Source organism: Oncorhynchus mykiss, chromosome 1 (assembly GCF_013265735.2).
Source record: "Oncorhynchus mykiss isolate Arlee chromosome 1, USDA_OmykA_1.1, whole genome shotgun sequence".
In the NCBI taxonomy this organism is placed as follows: domain Eukaryota; kingdom Metazoa; phylum Chordata; class Actinopteri; order Salmoniformes; family Salmonidae; genus Oncorhynchus; species Oncorhynchus mykiss.
In genome coordinates this window covers 32195703-32218501 of record NC_048565.1, presented here as the reverse complement: position 1 = coordinate 32218501, position 22799 = coordinate 32195703, and the positions used below count along the sequence as shown (strand labels likewise).

The 22799-nt window shown below is 41.3% G+C and overlaps 3 protein-coding genes across 4 annotated transcripts in view; 1 reads left to right on the top strand and 2 right to left on the bottom strand.

Annotated features, from left to right (window-relative positions):
* The first annotated feature begins 1223 nt into the window (after positions 1 to 1223).
* Positions 1224 to 2999, top strand: LOC110521435 (small EDRK-rich factor 2). Its single transcript, XM_021598981.2, has 3 exons — positions 1224 to 1561; positions 2182 to 2287; positions 2437 to 2999. The coding sequence occupies exons 1-3, from the start codon at positions 1447 to 1449 to the stop codon at positions 2507 to 2509; spliced, it is 294 nt and encodes a 97-aa protein (XP_021454656.1). The 5' UTR covers positions 1224 to 1446; the 3' UTR covers positions 2510 to 2999.
* Positions 2949 to 14027, bottom strand: zgc:162879 (ras and EF-hand domain-containing protein). Its single transcript, XM_021598800.2, has 17 exons — positions 13471 to 14027; positions 13148 to 13297; positions 10597 to 10687; positions 10056 to 10151; positions 9775 to 9852; positions 8139 to 8254; positions 7971 to 8039; positions 7671 to 7752; positions 7495 to 7559; positions 7206 to 7401; positions 7011 to 7121; positions 4445 to 4598; positions 4278 to 4359; positions 4014 to 4128; positions 3732 to 3845; positions 3570 to 3646; positions 2949 to 3487 (listed from the first exon to the last, which is right to left on the bottom strand). The coding sequence occupies exons 1-17, from the start codon at positions 13779 to 13781 to the stop codon at positions 3385 to 3387; spliced, it is 2010 nt and encodes a 669-aa protein (XP_021454475.1). The 5' UTR covers positions 13782 to 14027; the 3' UTR covers positions 2949 to 3384.
* Positions 14028 to 14189: 162 nt separating this feature from the next.
* LOC110521304 (semaphorin-4B) overlaps positions 14190 to 22799 on the bottom strand; it is a 105104-nt gene continuing 96494 nt past the window's right edge. Inside the window, exons 11-15 of one of the 2 annotated variants that reach the window (XM_021598780.2) lie at positions 21241 to 21451; positions 21013 to 21128; positions 20253 to 20410; positions 19811 to 19902; positions 14190 to 19516 (exon numbers count right to left, since the gene is read on the bottom strand). In XM_021598780.2, coding sequence (XP_021454455.1) covers positions 18741 to 19516; positions 19811 to 19902; positions 20253 to 20410; positions 21013 to 21128; positions 21241 to 21451 — 1353 coding nt within the window. In that variant the 3' untranslated portion in view covers positions 14190 to 18740. The remainder of the gene's footprint in view (positions 19517 to 19810; positions 19903 to 20252; positions 20411 to 21012; positions 21129 to 21240; positions 21452 to 22799) is intronic. The other variant, XM_021598789.2, reaches the window with a different exon arrangement.

The window sequence follows — 22799 nt, the reverse complement described above, 5'->3', positions numbered from 1 at the left end:
AAGTATTCAGACCTTTTACTATGAGGCTCGAAATTGAGCTCAGGTGCATCCTATTTCCATTACCGTTGGAGGAGTACCAAAATTATTGTGCGACCTTCAATATAGCGTCCCCTGTCAGTCATTCAGGGTTTATACACATTGAATAATGCCCACTAAATTTTCATGAAGTCTAATATTAATAAATATCTTTGGGAGGAACAATTTTGTTTACATTTGTATCTAAAATCTTAATTAAGAAAAATCACATTCCAGTTGCAAATAGCCTTTAATATCTATCATAACGTATTTGTAGTTATTTAAAAATGTATTGAATCACTGAGAAATACAAGTTTTCCAACATAATTTGAAGCTATATATACAGTTATTTTACAGTCAAGTAGCCTGCCAACCACCGTAACATAATCTCTTTGGTTATTTTTTGTTAAAGAATGTAGTATATTTATGATATTTCATAATCTTCAAAAGCCACTGGGGAATTCAAATCATTGATACAATTTAGCATTTTTAGGTTTTATAGTACTTTTATTGATTATCACGGTATGAGTCATAATAACCATAACAACTAGTGGTCAAACAAGGAAATTGTTCTTTTCCACCATACATTTTTCCCATAGGGGATTTTAGAAACACTTCAAATAAGGGCTGTGTTTGAAGGTGTAGGCTTACCCTGGCGTGATGTTTTGATAACCGTGTAAATCTCTCTAGGACAAGGTGACTTTAATCAATATATTCGCCTGCATTTACCCTCCCAAAATGAAATGCTAATTAGCTGCTAATATGGCTATCATAAACAACTACAAATGCCATGATGATCTGGATGAGACTGCCGAATCGAGTCAAAAGTAAGAATATCTGGATTAATTATTTTTATTGAACCTTTATTTATTATCTAATGTTAGCTAAATTTCGTAATGAATACATTGGCGACATTTATTTAATGGACAATTCTGTGAACTGTCTTGTGCAAGTTTTAAATTGACAATACCTGCTAGCAAAATTAGCAGCTAGTTGACGTGATGTCTATTTCCATGCAAATTAGCATTTTCGAATCTGAGAGTAGAGTTGAATATGTTGATTAAAGTAATCTTGTCTAAGATATATTTACATTGTTATGAAAACAAATGGTGGGAAAAATATTGGAACCATTTCCCCACTGTGGGGCTCTATTGTCGCGTCAAAACAACTGGTAACTCAGAAATTTCCGACCTCAGTGTGTTCAAATCAACTGGGAACTCGGAAAAAACGAGCTTCAACTGGAAAAAATATATTTGAACGGTCTTCCAATTCGCGAACTCGGGCCTCTTTCTAGAGCTCCTACTTTCTGACCTGAAGATCACTAACGTCATCATTTGTTCCTGTATTTTCCGAGTTCCCAGTTGTTTTTAATGCGGCATAAAGTACTGACATTATGCAGACGTCAACTACAAGAATACCGCTACTCTCGCGATGTCTCGTATTAACGCGTTCAGTCGCAGTAAAGTAAATCGAATATTGTCGGTGCACAGCTGGCAGGCTTGGCAGCCTTCTCCAGACCGTTTACCTAGAAACAACAACATGACAAGTGAGTATATTGCTATATTTTATTTACTAGCTACTAAGCTAAAGTTGTGCTCGTTGGTAGCTTAGCTAGCTACGTATCGCGCTTTGCTGTTTTAAATAAATAAAATCAGAGACAATCAATGCTAGGTAGCTAACGTTAGCGATCTATGTTTGAACTGGATAAGTGAAAAAAAAACAAGTTAATATAGCTAACTAGAAAGTATAGTGTAACATGGTTTTCTGTTACCATACACATTTGTTTTAGTGCTATGAAATGTATATTTTTTTCATTATTAACTGGTAAGAAGGATCTGATTTGTAGTTAACGTAACGTTAGCTAGTTAGCGAGCTAACGTTAACTGTCTAGGCCCGTGAAGTGCCACGCACAATAACAAACCAGGCTAAGCAGTTGCCTAGCCTTGTACGTACGCATATTTATCGATTAAACAGTTATTTTCGTCTTATCCATTCGTTAACTGTTTTATCTAGCCAGTTACGTTACCAAACGATCAATACAGGGCTGTAGATGGCCACTAGCTAATGATGCTTGGTTTTAAGGAATTCTTTAAAATGTAAGACATAAGCAATGACTCTGCAACTGTACTCTCCTCACCTGGGTCTTTCAAATCGATTTCTTTGCAGGGGGGAATCAGCGTGACCTTGCTCGTGCTAGAAATGCCAAAAAACAAGGGAATGACAAGGGAAAGAAGGCTGATGATGGCATGTCTGCAGCTGCGAGGAAGCTGAGGTAAGTCACTAATATTGGCTTTTAGGAAGTTCTCCTGGTATACAGGTGAGAATCTTTCACTGAAACCAGGACACGTTTTTAACATGCATTTCGTTTTTATTTAACTGTTTTTATTTGGTTTAACAATTTGTTTTGTCTGTCTTCTTTAGGGATGCAGAGATAATGCAACAGAAGCAGAAAAAAGCCAATGACCCTAAGCCGGCCGACGAGAAAGCCAAATAGCAGGATACAGAGCCCAATCACAACTATTCTCAGATACCCAGATGTTACCCATTATTGAAAGATGACCAGGTCTTGCTTTTGTCCCATAATCTGGGGTTTAGAACCAGTTTGTAATATTTTGTGGTGGTGGTACAGTATAGTTTGGGAAATGAATAAGGACTAATGCGTATGCCTATTTCAATACACAGGTCGAATGTTAATCAGTATTTACAATGTAAAGAGCAGGAATTTCAAACTCCACTACTTGGAATTACAAAAAAGCTTGTATTTTTGTATTTCCTCATCTAGATTGTTACACAACTAGTGGTTTATGGTTTCTATACCATGTTTATTGCTTTTATATTGAGGATGAACATATGCAGTGCTGTAAGATTAATCAAATAAACTAATGAAAGATTCAATATGGGGAACTTTAATCTAACAAATTATACCACACACCTCTGTACAGAAAGTTTATTCAATTAAAACAAATAAAATCAGCTGACATAAATACTGAAAGCACCCCATTGTAAAATGTACTTGTTTCTAACCACATCATTAGCATTGTAGTTTCAACTGAGCCTTTCTGAATACAGTAAATTCCTGATGTGTACAACGGATATATGCAAACTATTTAGGAGCCGTACACGTCCCATTCAAATACATTCATTAAACATCTCTGGAGATCTACATGCTCCAGGTCAGTTATGTGCCATTACTTTGATTAAATTGAAAATATGAATTAGACATATCTACAGTAATCTCAGGAGATTTGTTACACAAAACAGCTCTGCATGACAAGTTCGCAATGACCAGCTGTGGTGCTAAAATTGTCTCCATCCTCCCAACTCTCCAGTCAGATGCATTCCATATGATGAAGTGATGGGCCTCCATGGTTATACTCTGCAGCAGTTGGTCAGAGCTTTCTTTGAACTGCTTAAACTCAACTTCACCTGTGACTCTGATTGCCGTCTCAGTTTCACATTTTTCTTAACTTCTCTGTTAGGAAAAAATGGTAAGAGCTCAGTTATAGTTTAGGTATTTGTGGTAGGGAGTGGATGGGAAGATTTAAGATTCTTACCTGGCCAGGTGAAGTACTGCCTCCACTATATTAGTTCCCTCTTTAGCACTAGTTTCACAGAACAGGGCATTGTATGTCTGAAACACATGTAATATTGTGATTTAATAGTTATTTGATGGACCCATGAACAGCTGTTATTTTGACTGGTAAAGGAGATTGTACCCTTGCCAGCCTTTCCCCATCAACAGTGCTGACACAGCTTCCCTCCGGTCGATCTTCCCGCAGGTCCACTTTATTCCCAATCACACACATTGGGAGTTGCTCATCTGTGGATTCCTGGGATAACAAGGGCACTTTGTTTTTCACTAAGTTCCTGATTTATGTGTAATAACAGAAACATACATTATGGTCTCAAACTGAAATATAAACAACCATTATTTTGGCAAGCCATTCCAAGTTTTTATTATCTCAAGGACCATAAAACCCATCCACTGTGATTGTTACCTGAATCTGGTCCATCCACTCTCTGACATTAAGGAAGCTGCTTTCAGAAGTGACATCATACAGCAGTAAGACTCCATGGGCTTTACGGAAATAAGACCTGGCAATACTGCGGAACCTACAGTAATAGGGAAATCCCATTTAATTTTTGATATTACATGATCATTTGGAATCTTCAAGCACTTCAGATTAACAGCCACATCATCAAAGACACATTATGAAACAACTCTGATAAGGCTTTTAGTATGTCAATGTACAGAAACATACCTCTCTTGTCCAGCAGTATCCCATATCTGGAGGTTTGTTTTTTCTCCATCCACCAACATCTTCTTGATTTGGAAATCAACTCCTAAGAACAACATTGTAATGGAAACAGCAATGCACTTTCTGCATTTATTCTACAACTACTAAAAATGTACTGTACATGTACTTACCCAACGTCGTCTGAATATCTCCCCTGAACTCATTGAGACTCAACCGCAATAGAAAGCTGGACTTCCCTGATCCTGCATCTCCCGCCAAAACTAACCGGTACATGGGACCAGGGCACTCAGGGCCACCAGTGTCAACAAGGTCTGCTTCTGTTTGCTGAGGACCAAGTAGCATTACTTAGGTTATGGAAAATAAAAAAGATGCCATATTTTTATTTTACTTCACCAGGTAGGCCAGTTGAGAACAAGTTCTCATTTACAACTGTGACCTGGCCAAGATAAAGCAAAGCGATACAAACACAGTTACACATGGGATAAACAAACGTACAGTCAATAACACAATAGAAAAATCTATATACAGTGTTGTGCAAATGTAGTAAGATTAGGGAGGTAAGGCAATAAATAGGCCATAGTGGCCAAATAATTACAATTTAGCATTAACACTGGAGTGATGTGTGCAGAAGATGAATGTGCAAGTAGAGATACTGGGGTGCAAAGGAGCAAAAAAAATAATATCGGGATGAGGTAGTTGGGTGGGCTATTTACAGATGGGCTGTGTACAGGTGCAATGATTGGTAAGCTGCTCTGACAGCTGATGCTTAAAGTTAGTGAGGGAGATATAAGACTCAAGCTTCAGTGATTTTTGCAATTCGTTCCAGTCACTGGCAGCAGAGAACTGGAAGGAAAGGCGGCCAAAGGAGAAGTTGGCTTTGGGGATGACCAGTGAAATATACCTGCTGGAGTGCGTGCTACGGATGGGTGCTGCTGTGGTGACCAGTGAGCTGAGATAAGGTGGGGCTTTACCTAGCAAAAACTTATAGATGACCTGGAGCCAGTGGGTTTGGCGACAAATATGAAGCGAGGGCCAGCCAACGAGAGCATACAGGTCGCAGTGGTGGGTGGTATATGGGGCTTTGGTGACAAAACGGATGGCACTGTGATAGACTACATCCAATTTGCTGAGTAGTGTTGGAGGCTATTTTGTAAATGACATCGCCGAAGCCAAGGATCGGTAGGATAGTCCGTTTTACGAGGGTATGTTTGGCAGCATGAGTGAAGGAGGCTTTGTTCCGAAATAGGAAGCCGATTCTAGATTTAATTTTGGATTGGAGATGCTTAATGTGAGTCTGGAAGGAGAGTTTACAGTCTAACACCTAGGTATTTGTAGTTGTCCACATATTCTAAGTCAGAACCGTACAGAGTAGTGATGGTGGGTGGGCAAGGGCAGCAATCAGTTGAAGAGCATGCATTTAGTTTTACTTGCATTTAAGAGTAGTTGGAGGCCACGGAAGGAGTGTTGTAAGGCATAGAAGCTCATCTGGAGGTTAGTTAACACAGTGTCCAAAGAAGGGCCAGAAGTATACAGAATGGTGTCGTCTGTGTAGAAGTGGATCAGAGAATCACCAGCAGCAAGAGCGACATTGATGTATGTATACAGAGAAAATAGTCGGCCTGAGAATTGAACCCTGTGGCACCCCCATACGAGACTGCCAGAGGTCCGGACAAAAGGCCCTCCGATTTGACACATTGAACTCCATCTGAGAAGTAGTTGGTAAACCAGGCGAGGCAGTCATTTGAGTAACCAAGGCTCTTGAGTCTGCCGATAAGAATGCAGTGATTGACAGAGTTGAAAGCCTTGGCCAGGTCAATGAAGACGGCTGCACAGTATTGTCTTTTATCGATGGCAGATATATCATTTAGGACCTTGAGCGTGGCTGAAGTGCACCCATGACCAGCTCGGAAACCAGATTGCATAGCGGAGAAGGTATGGTGGGATTCGAAATGATCAGTGATCTGTTTGTTAACTTGGCTTTCGAAGATTTTAGAAAAGGCAGGGCAGGATGGATATAGGTCTATAACAGTTTGGGTCTAATGTGTCTCCCCCTTTGAAGAGGGGGATGACCGCGGCAGCTTTCCAATCTTTAGGGATCTCAGATGATACGAAAGAGGTTGAACAGGCTAGTAATAGGGGTTGCAACAATTGCGGCAGATCAGATTTTAGAAAGATAGGGTCCAGATTGTCTAGCCCAGCTGATTTGTTGGGGTCCAGATTTTGCAGCTCTTTCAGAACATTAACTATCTGGATTTGGGTGAAGGAGAAGTGGGGGAGGCTTGTGCAAGTTGTTGTGGGGGGTGCATTGCTGTTGACCGGGGTAGTGGCAGCCGTAGAAAAATGCTTATTGAAATTCTCGATTATCGTAGATTTATCAGTGGTGACAGTGTTTCCTAGCCTCAGTGCAGTTGGCAGCTAGAAGGAGGTGCTCTTATTCTCCATGGACTTTACTGTGCCCCAGACATTTTTGGAGTTTGTGCTACAGGATGCACATTTCTGTTTGAAAAAGCTTGCCTTTGCTTTCCTAACTGCCTGTGTATATTGGTTCCTAACTTCCCTGAAAAGTTGCATATCGTGGGGGCTATTCGATGCTAATGCAGTACGCCACAGGATGTTTTTGTGCTGGTCAAGGGCAGTCAAGTCTGGAGTGAACCAGCATATACCAATTCCACATAAGCCTCCCTACACAATGTCTTACTGTGCTTCAAAACTGAGCACCTCAGCTCAAAGCCTTACCTTCATTGGGAAAGCAGACAAGCGTCTCCGGATGGATGACGCAATGGAACTAGCTTTGCTGGGAGCTACAGACAGTATTGCCTGACTTGCTTCCAATTTCACATCTGATATCTGGTGCAGAAATAGGTACATTCATGTATTAGAATGTGAAACGTACTAATAAAATAGTTGGTCAACCCTTGTAGTTACCCTTACCTCAATGTCTGAGGGCACATATGAATAACTGTGGTGTACTGTTTCTGTAGAGTCATCACTGTCAGACTCGCTGCCTGAGCTTTCAGTAGTGTCCATAGGCAAGGACACACCGCTGTCCGGGTATGTATCAGCCCAGCTGGCTACATGGGAGTTGGTCGTTTTACTGGATCCTACAGTTGTGTGTGCTCCCTCTGAACTGGACACAACATAGGGATGAAAAAATGTAAACATTAGTTAAGTGGTCAATTAATAGGTCCAGATTTCTTGGATAAGAATATAGTATGTGTACTTTATAAGCGTGCTTTGTCGAACTGGCTTCATTCTTCGAGCTGGGATTTCATTGTTGGGGGACAGCTGTGGGGAGGAAGATTTGTAACACTAAATGCCTTATAAATGTTTTATATTTACATTTATACAGGGGTAATGTGAGTCTTCTTTATCTTGAGTGAAAACAACCAAACTTACCCTCCTTTTACTCGATGCCACATCGTTGACTAAGGCAGAGCGCAAGCCATCATTGCTGTCATACAGCTTTTTGTTCATGGCCCTAATAGGAAGGAGTCAATGTAGAGAACATTTCAGATGCTTAACTAATCTTTTAGCCTGCCACCTTTAGAGTAGAGTCAGCGTTCATTACAATGAGCATATGGTGTGCACTGCACGGATGTGCATGCATGACTCAAAGCTATGCTTGACTACGATACAACAAAAACAATCATGAAAGGACATACTGTACTAATGAACAATCGGGTCAGACAGACTTACTGGAGAATTTCAATGTGACTGGAGTAAGACTGGTATTCAATAACCATCTTTTTCAGTTCATCGCTTTCTCTGTGAAAATAGACAAATACAACATTTCTTATCAACTCGTCTGTATTTACTGAGTTGGACTTGATCCATTGGACCTGAACGTGAAGTCGGTGATCTCACCTCTCATGCTGAAGTTTCTGGTCTGCATACATGTTCTTCAGCTTGTCCATCTCTACCTGCAGAATGGAGATGTTTGTCTGCGCTTTGAAGAGAGAAGTCCGTAACTGCTCCTTTTCCTGAGGATACATAATGTAATATGTACAACATTACTGGAAAGTGCACAGGAAATAACGTTCAGGGCATTCGGAAAGTTTGCAGACCCCTTCCCTTTTTCCACATTGTTGTTATGTTACAGCCTTATTTTAAAATGGATTAAATAATAAAATGCACACACAATAGCCAATGACAAAACAGCTGAAGAAATTTTAGCAAATATAAAAAATAAACTTATTTACATAAGTATTCAAACCCTTTGCTATGAGACTCGAAATTGAGCTCAGGTGCATCCTGTTTCCATTGATCATCCTTGAGATGTTTCGACAACTTGATTGGTGTCCACTTTTGGTAAATTCAATTGATTGGACATGATTTTGAAAAGGCATACACCTGTCTATATAAGGTCCCACAGTTGACAGTGCATGTCAGAGCAAAAACCAGGCTATTCGGAAAATTAATTCAACCTTAGAGCTCCAAGACAGGATTGTGTCGAGGCACAGATCTGGGGAAAGGTACCAAAAAAGTTCCGCAGCATTGAAGGTCCCCAAGAACACAGTGGCCTCCATCATTCTTAAATTGAAGAAGTTTGGAACCACCGAGCCTCTGCCTAGAGCTGGCCTCCGGTCAAACTGAGCAATCGGGGGAGAAGGACCTTGGTCAGGAAGGTGACCAACAACCTGATGGTCACTCTGACCGAGCTCCAGAGTTCCTCTGTGGAGATGGGAGAACCTTTCAGAAGGACAACCATCTCTGTAGCCTTCCACCAATCAGGCCTTTATAGTAGAGTGGCCAGATGGAAGCCATTCCTCAGTAAAAGCCACATGTCAGCCCCCTTGGAGTTTGCCAAAAGGCACCTAAAGGACTCGCAGACCATGAGAAACAAGATACTCTGGTCTGATGAAACCAAGATTGAACTCTTTGGCCTGAATGCCAAATCTGGAGAAAACCTGGCACTATCCCTATGGTGAAGCATGGTGGTCGCAGCATCATGCTCTGGGGATATTTTTCAGTGGCAGGGACTGGGAGACTAGTCAGGATCAAGGAAAATTTAACAGAGCAAAGTAGATAACCTTGATGAAAACCTGCTCTAGAGCACATAGGACCTCAGACTGGGGCGAAAGTTCACCTTCCAACAGGACAATGACCCTAAGCACACAGCCAAGAAAATGCAGGAGTGGCTTTGGGACAAGTCTCTGAATGTCCTTGAGTGGCCCAGCCAAAGCCCGGACTTGAACCTGATCGAACATCTCTGGAGGGCTGAAAATAGCTGTGCAGTGATGCTCCCTATCCAACCAGACAGAGCTTGAGAAGATCTGCAAAGAAGAATGGGAGCAACTCCCCAAATACAGGTGTGCCAAGCTTGTGGCGTCATACCCAAGAAGACTAGGCTGTAATCGCTGCCAAAGGCTCTTCAACAAAGTACTGAGTAAGGCTTATTTCAGAATAAGGCTGTAACGTAGCAACATTTAGAAAAAGTCAAGGGGTCTGAATACTTTCCGAATGAGACTCAAGATCCAGTTGTTTATCTGATCCAACGTACCTGAGTCAGTTCACTTATTTGGTTCTGTAGTTTGTCAACATCCTGCCTGGAACTGTTGAGTTCAGATTCCCCTTGAGACTACAATGAGAAGGTTTCAATTAAGATTAAGCATCAATTGAAATCATATTCACAATTAAGACTGCATGAATCTAGCTAAATAAAGTACTGCAAACATAAGCGTGGCAATCCTAGGGAAAGATGAAATAACCTTTCAACACCAACAATAATAGGTCAATAGATGAAATATGTCACAAAACCTGTTTCAAATAGATGACACCTACCTTTAACAACCTATCCATAACAGTATGCAGATCTGCCACCTCATTCTCATGCCTTCTCTGGAGTGCCGCCATGACTCCCTCCATTCTCTTATGCTCCTACAGACAAGAAACCCAAGGAGAGACAACTTTGCTCATTGGCTCTGAACTAAAAGAGGGGCTTTCACAAAACTGTAGAAAGGGGCCTTTGTGAGAGTTTGAGCTAACTGCTCTCCCTTCTCTAAAAGGTACTTCCCCTACCACAAATATGCGGATAAACACCTGTGCCGAGGCCCCTCTTGAAATTAAACAGTTTAATCTTAATTTCCAACAAACTATTTGCCCAAGTCTATTATATTAAACTTTTTCTCACCATTAAAAAAAAAAAAATTATAAACATTTTCTAAGGTATGTTTTCAATGACACCAATGCCTTTTTAATGACTTAGCTTGCTTTGTTTGTTTTTAGTTCTTAAATACTTGATGAGAGTGAATTACATGTTTTATTTCTAGCACAATGTGTAGAATATACTGTAGTAACTAAGTCCTCATAATACATCACTTACCTCTTCTCTCACCCTGACCTCTACACAGGCAAGCTGCTGCTGCATGTCCTCCTCCAGCTCTGTCAACTGACTGGTGTTCAGCTCCTCTGTTCTGTCGGCACACAGAGGTACATACCATTTACATGTCTGCCCTGGTTGTTCATCAAATGCAAAACAACTGCCCAAACACTAGTCCAGCGAAAGTGATGAGTCAGAATATAAGGTGAAGGTGAGGCACGGTTTGCAAGCAATAACACATCTTCAAACACAGCAGCAACACAGCACACAGAACTACACCTTTTGGTTTTCATCTAGTGGTGAACTTTGAGCGGGCGGGACACTATTCAGTTAAATGTGTTTTATCATAATAAAAAGTGACAGCACTTGGTCCAGCCAGTCAAGAGACTCATGAGGGCCCCTAGGAGGAAAATACCACAGGTGCACAAGACTGAGATTTGCAGTGTGAGATTGAATGAATCAAAATACAGCACGTCTCACCACTGATTAGCAAACATTCTTACAGGCACATTCATTTGCATAAGGGTTAAGATTAGGCCTAAATGGAAATATAAAAAAGGGATAACTAGGTTTACAAGTGGAAAATGGGGTGAACAAGACCAGCAACTCATTTAAGAGTACTTCATTGGGTGAGAAATGTCATCCCTATCAAGAAATGCAGCCTCCGAACCGTGAAAGCAACTCCACCCCATCTACAGTGGCAAGAAAAAGTATGTGAACCCTTTGGAAATACCTGGATTTCTGCATAAATTGGTCATAAAATTTGACTTGATCTTCATCTAGGTCACACCAATAGACAAACACAGTATGCTTAATCCAATAACAAACAATTATACGTTTTCATGTCTTTATTGAACACACAGTGTAAACATTCACAGTGCAGGATGGAAAAGTATGCGAGCCTTTGAATTTAATAACTTGTTGACCCTCCTTTGGCAGCAATAACCTCAACCAAACGTTTCTGTAGTTGAGGATCAGACCTGCGCAACGTTCAGGAGGAGTTTTGGACCATTCCTCTTTTCAAAACTGTTTCAGTTCAGCAATATTCATGGTATGTCTGGTATGAACTGCTCTCTTGAGGTCATGCCACAGCATCTCAAATCGGGTTGATGTCAGGACTCTGACTGGGCCACTCCAGAAGGTGTATTTTCTTCTGTTCAAACCATTCTGTTGTTGATTTACTTCTGTGTTTTGGATCGTTGTCCTGTTGCATCACCCAACTTCTGTTGAGCTTCAATTGGCGGACAGATAGCCTAACATAACATAACCCTGCAAAATGTCTTGATAAACGTCGGAAATTATTTTTCCGCCGATGATAGCAAGCTGTCCAGGCCCTGAGGCAGCAAAGCTGCCCCAAACCACGATGCGCCCTCCACCATACTTTACAGTTGAGATGAGGTTTTGATGTTGGTGTTCTGTGCCTTTTTTTCTCTACACATAGTGTTGTGTGTTCCTTCCAAACAACTAAACTGTAGTTTCATCTGTCCACAGAATATTTTGCCAGTAGCACTGTGGAACATCCAGGTGCACTTTTGCAAACTTCAGACATGCAGCAATGTTTTTTTTGCACAGCAGTGGGTTCTTCCGTGGTATCCTCCCATGAACACCATTCTTGTTTAGTGTTTTACATATCGTATACTTGTCAACAGGGATGTTAGCATATTCCAGAAATTTCTGTAAGTCCTTAGCCTTAACCTCATTGAGCATTCTGCGCTGTGCTCTTGCAGTCATCTTTGCAGGACAGCCACTCCTAGGGAGAGTAGCAACAGTGCTGAACTTTCTCCATTTATAGACAATTGATGATCATCAAGGCTTTTAGAGATACTTTTGTAACCCTTTCCAGTTTTATGCAAGTCAACACTTCTTAATCTTAGGTCTTCTGAGATCTTATTTGTTCGAGGCATGGTTCACATCAGGCAATGCTTCTTGTGAATAGCAAACTCAAATTTTGAGAGTGTTTTTTATAGGGCAAGGCTGGACTCCAGGTTAGCTGACTCCTGACAGCTTATGGAGAAGTCATTAGCCTAGCGGTTCACATACTTTTCTGTACCTACACTGTGAATGTTTAAATGATGTATTCAATATAGACAAGAAAAATACAATAATTTGTGTGCTATTAGTTTTAAGCACACTATGTGTGTAAATTGTTGTGACTTAGATGAAGATCAGATCAAATTTGACGACCAATTTATGCAGAAATCCAGGTAATTCCAAAGTGTTCACAACATGCAATTGTGTCTGATTATAATAACCTTACTGTGGGAAGCATACTGGCGCAACAAATACTCACATGTTGTAAATGTTAACTGATTAATAGCCCAAGCCTGATCTTGATTGAAACATCGTTGCATGGATATCCCACAACATAAACACTACATTGTGTTTTTGGTAACACAAACAGGCAAATGACAAAGTTAACTGATATAGAAATTTGTTCCATTCGTGAAGAGAACATCATTCAGACAATATAGTTTGGTAGATTGTTTCTCAATATATTGCTCTCCTCTTATTGACGAATCTGAGCCAAGAGATGCTGCTATGACACAATCCCTACCTTCTCAAACTGGTTTCCAGCTGCTCACTCTCAAGCCTGTGGTCCTTGCTTTCACTGACAAGAGCATCGACAAGTCCCTCATATTGTTGCAACAACAAAGGTTCTGAGATGTACATGGCTTGGTGAAGTTCAGCCAACTGATCCCGCAGTCTGAAAGATGAAAGATTATGGATAACCATCATTTCTACATTTGACATAAGTTATAAAAACAGAGGGATGAACGCAGAACGAACATCTACATATTACACCCACAGTCTACTGTAAGAGCTGTAATAGCAGGTGCAACTTTCTGTCAAACAATTGACACCCACCACCAGATTTACCTTCCTGAGAGGAGACCGGTTGCATCGTCCATCCTGCTCTGGAACTCTTCCCAGGGACTCCCTTGACTTTGAGGAGACGCTCCAAAAGAGGCCAAATTCAATGTTTCTGAAACCTCTTGAAACCGTGATGAAAAATTGCTGTAATTAATACATCCATCTTCACTAGCGCCGAATTTGTTGAATAAAGTTTTGATTTCGTCTTCAGGCACATTCAGCTCTCGACAAACAACTGTAAAGTCTTCGTATTCAATCACACCAGATTTATTAATGTCACACGCTGAAAACAGTCTCTGGAGGCTGGGTTTGTCCATGACTTCGTATTTCGAGTTTAAAAGTTACATGAAGTCCGCCTTGGGAAATAAAGCCTTGTGTAAAATAAAAAAGATAGGCTAGCAACAGGTGCAATACGTGACCATTTGATCCCCACCTTTATTTGTGTAACCTTATCCCGCACCAGTGATCAGAATTTTAGCCCGTCAGTATGAAGTGATGAAGGCAGTAATACTTTTCCCACGCGAATGATAACTATATTCACCGGGAGACTTGCTGTACAATCAAAAAGCCACTGATTGGCTTAGCCTGCCTGAAATGGGCGTGACAGCGCTGGGGCCAAGACATCAGACTGAGAATGTGCGTCACCTGTACTTGGCAATTTTTTTTATTTTTTACTGTTGTTAAAAATGTCAGTGTTTGTACACGTTGTCATGCAACACACATAGTATTATTTTTTATTGAGTGGATGTAGGTATCACAAATAAAGTTTAAACAAAATACACAATTTACATGTATAAAACACTCATATAAAATATTTAAATGAAATGTATCTCAATATTTTCAAATAGTATATGATGTATTTGCACAGGGGTGGAGAATAATTGTATATTCATTGCTAGGATGTGGCAAGGATTCTACCTATGACACCAAAGTAGACTATTTTCCTTTCAGGTGTGGACTGCACTCTTTATCAAGAATACTTGCCTGCCTGCCATTGTTACACTGTACGCATACTCAGTAATTAACTCCACCCTACCATGTGATATCCCTAGCCATACTTATTTTTATTACTGCGACAGAAACACCACTACTAAAAAAACACAGAACTACACTATTAGCTTATTTGTTTTACATGATAATGCAAGAATTAGGCTCACATAAAAAAAAAAGACTGAACAAGTTCAACAGGAACTTTCCGCGCTCTTCTTTGCATGTTTTTATTTGAGTCTGGTGGAATGCGTCAGCGAAACGCTGTGCTCCACCTTAATGTGACTAATGTGTTGACAGAAGACACAGTCACTGTTAACATTTTACTAATCAAAGAACAGAGGGGATAAAAATGGCTCACACATACTGCTTTTAAAGAACATACCAATACCAACATTCCTTACTGTAATGACAGAAATCCCTTTTTACATTACAATAAATCTTCTGAAAGTTGTTGATAATATTGTGGCCACACAGGGGCAGTGTAAGAGCAGAATCAGGCAAGTCTGGAACTACTTCTTACACCAATACAGTATTTGTATCCGTTTAGCAATGACTGAACCTTTATGATATAGACAGATTTTGAACATTTGTTTGATTGGTGTATTGCTTCATAATCAAGTGCAGCAATGTGACAAGCACAACTTGTGTCCTGGATCCTGTCTAAATTGAGGTTATTCTCTAATTTCATGTGGTATTACAACTATAGAGTTCATGAACCATATAGGAAACTAATTGTATCCATTTATCTTTATTTAAAAAAAAAATGTAAATAAAGTGCTTTTATGTACAGAACAATAAAAACAACTGAAACAGTAGTGATGTATAATATTAAAAAAATACAGTTCACAAGAGCTTTTTACATTGGCAGCTCAATTTACAAAGCATTTTAACATACAAACTTACAAGACATGTTGACATGAGTCAGAGAAACTTGTTACACTGTCACAATTAGAAGGCTTGGCTGAAGTGGTTCTTCAACTAACAGAGGTGCCTTACTGCAACTCAGTAGGAGCTTATAACAGCAGTCTCAAATCTTATGTCTATTCATTTGGAGCAGTGATCAAACAAGAGATTTATATGCTGCTTGTCTGAACCTATTATGCTAGATATTCAGGCTGATTTTGTTCTGCATTCGGCTAATGTATTATTGAGTTTAGAGAACTTTACTCATCTGATCCAAGCTGTCATTTCTTCACTTGCAATCTTTGTCACAAAATAAAAAATAATCATGAAATGTTCAGTTGTCAAGACAATGTTTCAACTTCTTCTCCTCCCATCTTTGTTACAATTGGAGTCATTGAAACCCTGATGGAGTTCACAAGTGTTGTGCAGACCTTACCAGTATGGGATTTCTGTACAGGTTGAGACTATAATTCCATATACAGGTGTTTGCAATAGTGTCAACACAGAAATACATTGTGACTGAAGTTGAAGCCATTCTAACAGAGTTGTTGTACTGATACTGGCCATAATCTAAAAGGAATTCACTCAAAGTGTTGTAATTGTATTGTTGGGCATGCCCAGTAGAGTCCTACAGTCTATTCTGTTGTACATATCATGCAGGTGATGCTGCTGCTGCTACCAGGTTATCCATTTGATTAATTAATGTCACAAAGACAGGAGAACACATTTAGTATCCCAAGATGTACAACTCAATTCTTTAACTTTGCTTAAAAGGCATGAAAAAATAAATTGAAAACCTAATACATAATTCAACAAAATCCTAATTTGTATCCCAAACTAAGTCTTTCCAACATTCTGTGCAAAAACAACGCATTCTCAAGGTGTTTGCTGGTTCTGCACTTTCACCACAATGATACAACTTTCACCAGTCTTCTCCAATACAATACAAATGTACATTATATACAATCAGCCAACATGGCAGTCCTTTAGCAGTATGCTTTTTGCACAGCTACTTTGTCATTTTTTAAAAATTGTCCCTTGTACAAAATTCAATATCTAGAATAAGCTTAAATAAACAGTTTTACTTAGAAATTGTTTTGGAATACTTGTATCACCACATTCCACAACACAATGTTGCAAGAGTTCATATTTACCACAATTTTGCACTGACATAGCAACATCTATGGAATACGAAATTGATATTCTTTCATTTTAAATGTATAATTATTATTTATTTCCCATCATGAACAGCTGAAAACATATACCTGTTATTGGGTATTGTAATGGCTGAATAAAGCCCTTGCTTTTGGATGATCAAATATTCTCCAGGTTTTATTACTTTAACAATATCGGTTTCTATAGTCGTTCTTTTTTAAACACACACATTCCTCCATTGACTGGTCCATAACTGCTGTGTGACCTTTCGCTCCATGTTAGTAAAACCCATTTTACAGTCATTAGTGTCATTAAACCAGAGGTGATGGTTGTAACTATGACAGCTTTCATATGCACTACGTTATGAATGGCCTAAGAACATACTGTTCGGTACAGTACATGCTGAATCATTCAGGCCCATTAAACATAAGACATTGATTTGACATGACAGTTGTGGATGAAAACAGAAGATGCATGATTTAAAAACTAGTTATTTTTGGCACAACAATCACTTTGTTTACATAAATTAACACGCAGGAGCTTGGTTGCCTCTGGGTGTGTCACATCAACGACACTAAGAGCTCCATAGCCCACTGGCTGATTCTCTGTTGTTGCCACTCTTCCTTTGGCTCTTCTAAACTCTGCTGTCTACTGGTTTCTGAATAACAGGACCAGAACAGAGCTATCTAAACAATGTGGTGAACAGGTTTTTATAGTCTCAGCCCACTTTAACTTGGTGACTGAATTTGGATTGAAGGAATCATTTCCTGACTGGCACTCTGAACTAGTCATTAACCATTTTATACTGGGACTTCAGCCTAGCTACATCAACTCCAGGCCTAGTGATAGTCTTTATCTCATCCCATGCCTCTATGACACAGAAATGGCTCAAAATCATTTGCATACTAAATTGCATGTGAGTATGCCTCTCATTCTCTGTAATTAAGAATGTGCTTGCAGTCTCAAGATCAGATTTCGGTGTGACCTTTCACCCCACTTCACATGATGTGCTTTGCATAGTCTGTCTGCTCCACAATGAACAATATGTTAATACCTGGTCTAGGGTCTTCCCGAATGTCAAGAGTACATTTCAAACCTGTGAATGTCAATCTTACACAACTTAGGCACCATATCCTCCAATACTTTGGGACTTACAAACCCCATCTGTGCCACTCTGGTGGAGCAGAGCAGTGGACCTCAAAAATACCTCTCCAGTGTTATGTTATTCTGTTGTGTGCTGTTTTAACCTCACCTCATTCCAGGTGGTCACTACCTCTTTCATTCCTTCCTCATTGGTTCCTCTCCATGTCTCTCTGGTACTGCTAGCCCTTCTCTTGACCAGTGGATACCATTCTAATGCCTGTCTGGTTATGCTGCATTGAGGTTTATGTACAGTTTAAACTGCCTTAAATTAATAGGGGCGGCAGGTAGCCTAGTGGTTAGCGCGTTGGGCCAGTAACCGAAAGGTTGCTGGATTGAATCCCCGAGCTGACAAGGTAAACCTCTGTTGTTCTACCCCTGAACAAGGCAGTTAACCCACTGTTCCCCGGTAGACCGTCTTTGTAAATAAGAATTTGTTCTTAACTGACTTGCCTAGTTAAATAAAGGTGTAAAAAAATTGCTGTTATAACTAAGTCATAGCCCTAATGATCTAATGTTTGAATACGAGGTTGTATATTCCACTGCTATCCATGCACTGAGTCTGTCTCAGTGCAGGGCTAAGCCCATGCTTATGGATGTAGGTGGGAGAGTTAAGGGTCAGTTCTTGACCCATAGAGTATCTCTCTACTTTCAATACAATGCCAACAGAGTATTTGGACGGATTGAGTGGCAAAGCATACAAACATGACTAAACCATATACAAATTGTTACAGAAGGACAATATCAGCTGTATGTGTCCTATACCCACCATGAGCATAATTCCACGGCTTCAATAGTCTGAAGGCAATCTGTATCTGCTTCTCTTCATTGTGCTTCAGATGCACTAGAGAAAGAAGAGTCACTGAACAAGGAAATGAGAACTGACTATAGGGACAAAATGAAAAAGACAAATGTGCAAAATCAGTGTAATGAAATGTCCCTCTTTGCGAAGAGGTTGGCGGTTTTCAGTGTTCCCTCCTTTAGTGTTTTTCTTTTCTTTCACTTATAGTCCCCTCTTTCCTTACAGTTCAAAGTTAGTCACTCTGCATTACAGTTTTATCTCCTGCTCAAGTTGATCAAAGCCGTCCTCACACAATGGAGTCTTTGATCTCTGAGCCCAGTCTCACCCGAGGCCGCGGGCAGGTGTGCGAGATCTCTACAGTGCTCTCCTTCAAGTTCAGAGGCCTCTTCTCTGACTCTGAGAAGCTCTTGCTGTTGTCTGGTGATGAGCATTCATGTGACGGCGTGTTGCAGATGTAGTTGTCATTGAGGGTCTGGTAACCCTTGTGGTCTGACACAGATGCTGGAACTGTGTTGTTGCCATTCAGAGGCAAGTTTTCTGCTGGCTTCCCCACTATCCTGGGTTTCTTCTGCTGCATGTTAGGACACTCACCCTCCTTCAGCATGGACTTCATGCGGTCACGGTTCCTATAGACCACAAACAGGGAGAAGACCACCAGGGAGAAGCCCAGCAGGGCACACACTACGATCAGCTCGTTCCAGTAGGTCTTGGTGTTGATCTGCGGGGAGCGGGTCTCTCCAGGTAGGATGATTGGCTCCTCCTGGGGGACCAGAGGGGTGCGTGAGTGGCCGATCAGGGTGGTGCTCTCTTGTCTGGCCTCACCTCTCACACAGTAGTTGGCCAGGAGTTGCCTGAAGCCCTCCTCCACTGACCAGCACTCATAGGTCTCCTGTCTGTCAGCCTGGGCCACCACCACTAGACCTCCCTCAGGACTGGGGTACAGGAAGTGACCTGCACCCTCACTGTACTCCCACTTCCTCTCAGCCAGGTTGGAGCGCAGCTTACAGGGCAGCACTTTGAATGTGTTGGCTGGGATCATTATCACCTGGCATGAAGACATCCCTGCAGACAACAAAAGGAAGGGCTTTTTCATTTTTCATTAGTGAAAGCAAGTCCATCCCAGGTAGTTTGAACAAACTGCATTATTATATCACTGTGGTAGCTGAGTAGGAGTGCGCTGAGAAGGAATACATTAAATGAGCTGGGTACGAATAATGATGGTAAGGGAATATTGGAATAAAATTGTCAGCAAAATGTTAATTTAAATGCAGCAGTCCAGGAGTAGAGCGCAGTGGTACAGTATAGAGCCGAAAGGATTTAGTCCAGCAGGAGCAGATGGTATGGTACCGTACTTACGTGTGGGTGGGGGTTTAACAAAGCGAGGGCTGGGCTGTGTCTTGTTGCAGATAACTGATGTGTCTGCCTCGTCCACATCCTGCTGCCAGTGGCTGAGAAAACAGACAACAGTAAATCAGAGAAATGGGTGTCTCAGAACAGCTCTAACGTGCACTATCAATCTACACATAGATGGTCTTGACAGACTACAGTGTTAGTCTGCACACATATCATGTAAGCAGACAGCATTGAACATTTTCCTGTATTGTCACTTTTTCTTTGGAGTAGTCAAATGTTCTGGAAAGTTTTCAGTCATTATGAGAGCTTAGCATCAAAATAGTTTATACCTATCTCTTACATGCCAATACAAGGCTAGTATCTATTTGATGAGTAACACCTACATCTCTCTGAGTGGACCATGGAAATGTAAAGTATAATGGTTGGTGGTCTGGATGAAACATACCTATCTGGTGGAGCCAGCCTGACATCCAGGCACTGCCTCCCTGTCCAGGCACAGTAAGGGTCTCTGGACAGGACACACTCTCCACAGCTCTGGTAGTTGGAGCAGTTGGCCACAGGGACCTCTACTAGGCCAGAGTAGGAGGACACAAACAGCAGGCCCTGTAGAGAGACCAGTCAGTCAGTCAGTCAGATGCCAGGGAGGAATAGCCCTAGGTCATGTATTCACATACAGTTACCCCTCTTTAATATAGTATCAATACCATCCCCTCTACGAACCGAATGCTGGAATAACATCACAGACTAACAGCACAGACTACCAGCACAGGCTACCAGCACAGGCTAACATCACAGGCTAACAGCACAGACTACCAGCACAGACTACCAGCACAGACTACCAGCACAGACTACCAGCACAGACTACCAGCACAGGCTAACATCACAGGCTAACATCACAGGCTAACAGCACAGGCTAACAGCACAGAGTAACAGCACAGAGTAACAGCACAGAGTAACACAGGACAAAATTCATGATGGGTCACACGCTGTATACAACCCATCTGTTTTCAGTTCCCCTGAGAGGAAGTTGCATGCAATTATCCCAATGAATGTGAGCTGAGCTCCCCTTCAAGCTCCGGCTCTCTTCACGGCTCATGGGACCCCTAAGCTGAAAGTGCTGACATTTAGTGAGCTCAATATTACTACCACTATGAGGAGATGCTTCAGAAATAAACAGAGTTCCCACTCTACACTCTGTACTGTACCTTCTCAGACTCCAGTTCTATGTGTTCTACAGGCTGGGGGTCAGTGAAGAGCACCATCTCCTCAATGATGTGCATCTTGTTGTTGACATTAATGGCTTTGTGGAGTCTTCCGTCATCTGCCAGAGACATATGACAGAACAGTAGATGGTTAATGTCTGCTAGAGCTCTGCCTCTCATACAGAACAGGAAAGGGGGAGAAGTTCTGTCAGCAGAGCCTGTTTACAGTACCTGTTCCAATGAAGAGCACATTGTAGTGTTTGTGGATAGCCTGGACCCGGTGGACAGCTATCTGGGTGTAGCGGACGCTGCGTTTCAGCAGGAGGGGCTGGCTGCGGATCACACTGTCCATCAGGAAGTGGTCCTTGACGAAGTTCAATACCTTGTCAGGCATGTGCATGGAGGAGGGGATGCCCTGGTCCCGGGCTGCATTAGTGATGCACTGTGGAAGAAACACAGGGAGTCTCATAAGCACACACTGGGCTACAATACACACTACACAACCATACTACGGCCCCATGCCTACTCCCCCATCAATATGTGTTTGTATCCTTCAGTTGATGTGGCCATGATAACACTACCAGGAAATGAAAGTAGCAGCAGCTTTTTGATAACATCAGGCCTTCTGGGAAGAGGGCTGCCAGTGACAGCAAAGAAACAGATAACTTAGCTGCTTAAGCACTGATGTTCAGGCCAGATTGGTGATGTGACTAAGGCAGGCTAGAACATATCAGACCTGCACACACGAGGTTGGCTAAAGTTTACTGTAGACTTCCCAATGGAACAATTTTGCGCATATATTATAACAATATTTTGGTGTTAGGCAGCTTTCAGCAGTTTTTTTCTTCGGCTGTTCGAGCACACATTCTTTCCTTGAGGCTTGTTGTCACAACTTCTACCGAAGTCGATGCCTCTCCTTGTTCGGGTGGTGTTCGGCAGTCGACGTTGCCGGTCTTCTAGCCATCGCCGATCCATTTTCCATTTGTTTTGTCTCTTTTTCCCACACACCTGGTTCTCATTTCCCTCATTATGTGTTGTGTATTTAACCCTCTGTTCCCTACATGTCTTTGTGTGGTATTGTTTATTGTAAGTGCTTGTGCACATTTTGTTTTACTGGTGCGCGTCGGGTTATTGTGCCCATACTTTGTATTTCTTATGTCGTTGGTTTAACTATTAAACTTCTCCGGCTATTATCAAGTTCTGCTCTCCTGCGTCTGACTTCCCTGCATCCAGATACGCACCCCTTACAATTGTAGTTCGGTAGTCAAAGTTTACGCCACTTCGTCGGTGATTGGTCAACAGTAGATTCTTTAAATGTTTGTTGTCATTCAAAGACAGGCGACTAGTTTTAATGTAAATGTTTTCACTTGAAAAAGACTGCACCTAACATCTTAGTTAAAACTGCGTGACTAAGACCTCCTTGGCAAAAATGTCCAAATGAATTACAGATTTCTTGCGTTATCTTAGATCATTTCGGACTATTTTGAGGAAGTGTACTGGCTGATACAGCGTTTCATGAAGATGGCAGACGTTTTACGTGCTCCTAACCAACTGTTAACGAGTCTGATGAGCCCGACGTGAAGGACATACTGCTTTCCGGTAACAGACCCAAATCCCTGTAATTTGCATGAAGAGAAGGAAGAGAAAAAGAGTTCACATTGTCGGATGTGGCTGGGCTTACAAACCATCACAGACTACAAAGAGAAGCACAGACGAGAGCTGCCCAGTGATACGAGCCTACCAGATGAGCTAAACTACTTCTATGCTCGCCTCGAGGCAATTAACACTGA

Excerpts from the sequence above, each read along its gene's own strand:
- LOC110521435 (XM_021598981.2), top strand. The coding sequence starts at position 1,447 with ATGTCTCGTATTAACGCGTTCAGTCGCAGTAAAGTAAATCGAATATTG. Across the intron at positions 1,562-2,181 it reads TAGAAACAACAACATGACAA|GGGGGAATCAGCGTGACCTT; the intron begins GTGAGTATATTG and ends ATTTCTTTGCAG. Across the intron at positions 2,288-2,436 it reads GCAGCTGCGAGGAAGCTGAG|GGATGCAGAGATAATGCAAC; the intron begins GTAAGTCACTAA and ends TGTCTTCTTTAG.
- zgc:162879 (XM_021598800.2), bottom strand. The coding sequence starts at position 13,781 with ATGGACAAACCCAGCCTCCAGAGACTGTTTTCAGCGTGTGACATTAAT. Across the intron at positions 10,688-13,147 it reads CTGGAAACCAGTTTGAGAAG|AACAGAGGAGCTGAACACCA; the intron begins GTAGGGATTGTG and ends GTGTGCCGACAG. Across the intron at positions 4,599-7,010 it reads TGTCTGCTTTCCCAATGAAG|CAAACAGAAGCAGACCTTGT; the intron begins GTAAGGCTTTGA and ends CTTGGTCCTCAG.